The 5998-nt window shown below is 41.7% G+C and overlaps 1 protein-coding gene across 1 annotated transcript; it reads left to right on the plus strand.

Moving 5' to 3' along the window:
• Positions 1-5105: 5105 nt before the first annotated feature.
• Positions 5106-5738, plus strand: SARC_05356 (hypothetical protein; the record flags this gene model as incomplete). Its single annotated transcript, XM_014300790.1, has 1 exon — positions 5106-5738. The coding sequence occupies one exon, from the start codon at positions 5106-5108 to the stop codon at positions 5736-5738; it is 633 nt and encodes a 210-aa protein (XP_014156265.1).
• Positions 5739-5998: the final 260 nt, after the last annotated feature.

A 5998-nucleotide genomic window follows, 5' to 3' on the forward strand; every position in this document is an offset into this window, starting at 1 on the left:
TATCGTTAGATACAAGTCCTACTTAGTTACGCAACAAGAAAAGGATGATAAAGGCTATGGCATACGGACTTTGTGGCCAGCATGGTATGATAATATGGAGAAGTCATTCTTTGCTTCTGACAAAATCTGTATTGATGAAACAATGATGGCGTGGGACGTACCCACTGCCTACGCCAACATACACGTGCCTCGCAACCCCAAGCAATACGGCAACGAATGGAAAACAATAGCCTGCTGTGAGACCAATATAATATTCAGCGTTGATTTGGTCGAGGGGAAGAATAGGCCAGACTACTTGCCACTTTTAAAGTTTAGCGAGCATCTGGCTACGGTTACGGTTGTGCTACGATTATGCCAGTATATTGTTGGTTCTTCTAGACGAGTCATAATGGATTCCGGGTTCTGCGTTCTCAAAGTATTGTACTACCTACTGACAGTCGGACATAATAACATCGTTATAATTAAGAAGAACAAATCTGGCCTAAGGGATTGCCAGGAGATCGTATGAAGGACCATATGATGGATCGCCCTTTGTTTGATGTCCAAACACTGCAAGGAAAGTTCAACTATGTTGGTGAGAAGGATGAGAGCTTGAAGTTTTATTTACTGGCTTTCAAATTACTATATATACATGCCTATGTGTATGGTAGCGTTCGCCGCGAGGGACACACATTATACCGTTACACAGCAGGGGTAGGGTATGAGATGCAGTACCCGAAGGTGTATTCAGATTACTATAATCAAGGTAGAGCCGCTGTAGATATTAATATTAATCTGAGGAGCAACACGCTATCTATTGAAGAAGGTATATTTACACGTAGTTGGGAGCAGCGAACATTAAATTTCTTCATCGACATTACCATCACTAATTCAGTGATGCCAAGCAAGCATCTACATATCAACAGCAAGACTATTCCAGAACATCATCTCCTATTTGTTTTAGGGTTTAGGGTTTAAAAACTTATCATGACGGCGTTTCACTCCGTCGTCGGGCCGTAGCTGAATCCGAATGCAACTTTAGAGAACGAAAAAAGAATGAAGGTGCATATAACATCAACAAGCGAAAATTCAATGAGGTACGTACCAGCTCGCAATCAATGGTATGCACTGGGGCCGGTTGCAAGCTGCCGAGAGGTAAGAGTAGACGCAAAACGTACTGTGTATGTTCGCCCTGGAAAACTGTATGTACTGATTGTTATATAGATCATAAGCTACAGAAGCTTGGGCACTATTAAGAATTTTTGAAATCGCATACATGCGATGGTTTTGTACATCTAATAAAAAAATATCTCCATTCACAGCATCTGATTTAAGATTTCGAACTTTAGTGACTATACATAATCTAACAACATACAAGGTCTGAGAGTATCAACCGATTCGTTACACTGTTACAAACACAACGACACCTTTAACATCTTCATACGTACAGTAACACTCATGATAGTGTGTATTTTGTTAGTGTACACGTTTGTGTATAGTGACTCGAAGTACTTTTTGACAGTTCTGGTGTATACGGTTGCAATTCAACAACGGCTACACCGACGAACCAAACTGTTCAGGACGAGCCCTTCAATTGCCGCAAAAAAAATCTTGGAATATATTAATACACGACAAGTTATATTAAAAGCCAATCGTACACAAACGTGTATTTAAATCTACATTTTGTTCACCTGTATTTTTTTTGTATTGTTTAATTTTTTGTGCATTGATAGTGTTCACATTTGACAAAACACGTAGTTATGGGGTAGGATACGATGGACATAGATGGAGAACACTGGCCGTGTCCTGTACGAACACATCGAGAGAAAAAGGAGACAATGCACTACGTGTTTGAGATGCAAGGGTTTTTAGGTTTTAGGGTTTTAGGGTATTATATGTGTTTTAGACCCAGTAGAAAATCGATACATTGGCGACCATTGCTGTTGTTTGAAGCGAGTGCACGCAGACCCGACGATCAGAGGCAAATAACGAGTGCAAGCTACAGCGACTCCTTTGCCAACTATACGCACAACTCGAAATACAGCACCAGTGAACTATAAAGAAGTTGACGAGATTACGGTTGTTTCTGAAGCAAAGATTGCCGAACATGATTATAATCGAGAACGTATTGACGAACTATATGGCGTATTGAGTGTTAAAAGCCCAGTCTTTCAAGTACAATATAACGTACGAATCGCTTACAAATAACAGGCCCAAAGCTACCAAACAACTCATAGGACATATCAGAGCGCTGGTTAAATCTGTAGTTCAAATAGTATCTCCTGTGAACAAAAGAGTATCTGATTTACTCTATAAACAAGGGATTCACTAGGGCTCTGAAGGCGTCATTGCAGACAATGAGAAACTTGTCAGAAATATTGCAGACGTTTGTGTTAGATCACCGGACGAGGAAGTAAAGAGAGCTTTCAGAGCTCTACTTTTCGAACAGATACACAATGAATACATGACTAAGGCCATGAGTGGAATTAAAGTTAAAGAAGAGCTACAGGCGGCTGTGGAAAGATAAAGAACGGTGGCTGGTTCTGATGAGGAATTCAAAAATGATACCCTCGAGATTCCTGACACAAAGTTCACGACAAGCGAGCGCATCAAGGTACTTTGTGACTGGAATTAAATCAATCAAGGACATAGCTTGAAGAAAAGAGTAATATAATCGCCCGGGGTATGTTACTGTGATTGAAATGTATGTTAATGATGATAATTTATAAAATTTTGTTTAATGTTCATGACTGAGTTGATTTTACTATAGTTGATCCTGTACTCTTGTATCACAGGTGTCAAAGAATAGTTTTCTATATGCTTTAGATTGGCTTGCTGGGTCCGATATGACGTCCGGCTATGTTGTGGTGTTTGCGGTCAGTCTCGGTTGGTACAGCGCGCCTGAAAGATATCCGTACATGCTGCGTAAGTATAGTAAAACAATGAATTGGGACAAGTACAACAAGCACTGCGGAGTTGACACACCACTTGCACATTTGGGAACCGCGAAACGAAAGACAGCCGAGGGGTTTGCAATCCTTAGCACACCCACTAGTACTCAAGGAACACCCTTACATCCAGCTGCTACACCTAATACATCTCTCCGAGCAGACGGCACAGTATTGCAACCAAACGGAGGGTACAAACATATTGGATGTATACATTTCTTCAAGATGCTTGAGTTGGTGACGAAAAAAAATCAAACATCAAGCTGGGATATCATACTACTGCACTACTTTCATTTCACAGACTGATTTCTTGGAAACATTCACAAAGGCATATGACGCATTCACAAAAGAGGTAAAACATTTACAGACTTTTTTAAAACGCGACTATAGAAAGCACTGCAATACTAAGAACGATGAGTGTGATGATGATATATCACACTGCATGACTGCATGCAGCATGCTTTAGGCGGAGACAAGTGTACCAAAGCGCACGAAATCCGATGTAAAGATTGTACGAACATAATGACTATAATACCTGCGATAGAACCGTCTGTGCGTGAAAGCTTAATGAATAAATCACATAGAATGCGAGTCGATGCAGGATCAGCACAACTAGCGGCCGGCAGCACGGAACCAGTGAATATAGAGATTCCAGAGTTGATGGTACGAGTGATGAGCCGGTGTGGACAGAGCTCATCAACATGCTGCCGCCACAGATCGGAGATAATGTTCAACTAGCTAATGGTATGGATTTTGCAGAGCTAGTACCTATACTTCCTGTGCTTAAAGAGTATAGACTCTGAAATCATAATGTTTAGAAATCACATGGCCATAGGCTCCTGGCAAGACAAAATCAAGAATTCACTAGACTCTGAGAGTCTGCTTGTGATTTTAGATCACAAGCAGAAGATTCTATCATAATGGTATCTCGGAGATATGATCAAATACTTTGGCAAACGTGGTCACAGTTTATTGAGTGCAGCGATCATGGAAAGGAACGAGAAGAATGGGAATATATATCCTAAATACCTTGATATGGTCATGGACGACCATAATCAGAACAGCGCCAGTGTTCAATCCACACTTGAAGGTCTCATGTTGCACATAAGTAAGAAATATCCTACTACAAAAGCTTATTACGATACTGAGTGATAACGCAGGGGCCTTCTCCAGCGTCGAGAACTTCCCGAGAGTTACAGTGAACAGGGAAGGATTTAAGGATAGAGCGCTGGATCTTTACCGAAGCCCTGCAGGGCAAGTCAATATTAAACGCGCATTTCTCGTTTGTGGCCCAATAAATATCTAATTGGATAATGTATATGAGAGATATAACTAATCTCGAGGATATCTATCATGCACTTGTGTGTTGGGATGACAACAAGAAATGTGGTACTCGGACAATTTGAAATACGACTGTCGCATACGCTAATGTGCGACGCGGCGCAAAGAGTACTACCAAAAAGGATGACGCAGCAGCACAAAAGAAGATTAGGGATGGGGTACAAAAGACATATGAAGTTATATTCAACGAAGATACTGAGGGATTGACGTTTTACACACAAACCGATATTCTGCCTTGGTTTGTGCCCTACACGTGTACCTTCAAGGAAAATTACGTTTTGCAAGAATTTGAATGCGAGATTTCATCGCCGCCCAACACAAATACAGTTTTCGTCAAAGGCACAGGAAAGAAACACATGTATGTTCAGGCACTACTTGAACACGTATCAGGTACCAGTGTAGTCCAAGAGGTAAATCCCACTCGATCAGCTGCTCAGGTAGCCGCTCTAATTGCTGATGGTGGTCCTTCTGCTGTCAATGTTGATTTGGCCCCAGTGTTAACCAGTAACCCACCGCATATGAAGGACAGGATGGGAAACCGATACTGTAAAAAGAAAATCCCGCTTATCTGGTGAGAGTACTAGGCTCGATACCGAGCAGGTTGTTAAGTGCCATGAATGGTTTGTGCAAGGTGTTGGGACCGCGGACAAGATTTCAGCAGAGGCAGCAATACAACGTTTACGAAAGGACCTCAGTACAAATTGGAGTGCGAGCTACGCCACAACATTGGAAAGCGTAAAGAGACAGTATACTAAAAATCGAACAGCGTTGGATCCAAAAACGAAAGCAAATCCTAACTACAAACAATGCCTCGTATGTGATGTGTCCTTCATCTCTATGGGTATCCACGCAAAACACTGCCCCGAATTCAGCGACGATCGCACTTTATCCAAATGGATACATGAGAACGCCACACTACCAGATGGAACAACTGTACGACCGATTACAACAGATACTGCTGCCTTTGCTAAAATTAAGGATAACTCTGAATGCAAACAATGCAAAGTATGTAAAGCTTACTTTATTGCAGTCGGGCACCACGCGAAGAAATCTACCGGCTTTGGTGAAGATCAACTGCAATTCATCTGGTACAACAAAGCCGCTGTCCCGGAAACTTCTTCACCGATACCTACGCCTACGCATGTGCCTGTCCCGGAAACTCCTTGGCCAATACCTACGCCTACGAATGTAAGTGCATGTGCCTGTCCCGAAAACATCCTTGCCGGTACCTACGCCTACGCTTGTGCATGCACCTCTCCCGAGAACTCCTTTGCCAATACCTACACCTACGCAGATGCCTGTCCCGGAAACTTCTTTGCCAATACCTACGCCGCCTGTGTCTGTACTCATGGCATCGCCCATACCAATAATACATTCTGCACACACACAACCACTTCTAAAACACACAGAACCATACACCAGATTTACACACAAGCCAAAACAAGTACCTATGAAACGATGTATAGCTGAAGTATGTGGGGCGCTATCGTGAGATTTTAAAAGCGGCTGAATGATGATCCGACTTTGTATGAGTTAATACACAACAAATGAATCACTAAATGAAGCGAAGGAAATAAAAACATAATTAAAAGCGAAATACAAAATCATGAAACGAAGAGAATGAAAACAAAATTATGATTTGAAACGTGAATTATATCACGCATACACTAATTATAAATGATAATTACACGCACACGCACATACATACACACACACACACACACACACAC

Source organism: Sphaeroforma arctica, assembly GCF_001186125.1.
Source record: "Sphaeroforma arctica JP610 unplaced genomic scaffold supercont1.338, whole genome shotgun sequence".
Classification (NCBI taxonomy): Eukaryota; class Ichthyosporea; order Ichthyophonida; genus Sphaeroforma; species Sphaeroforma arctica.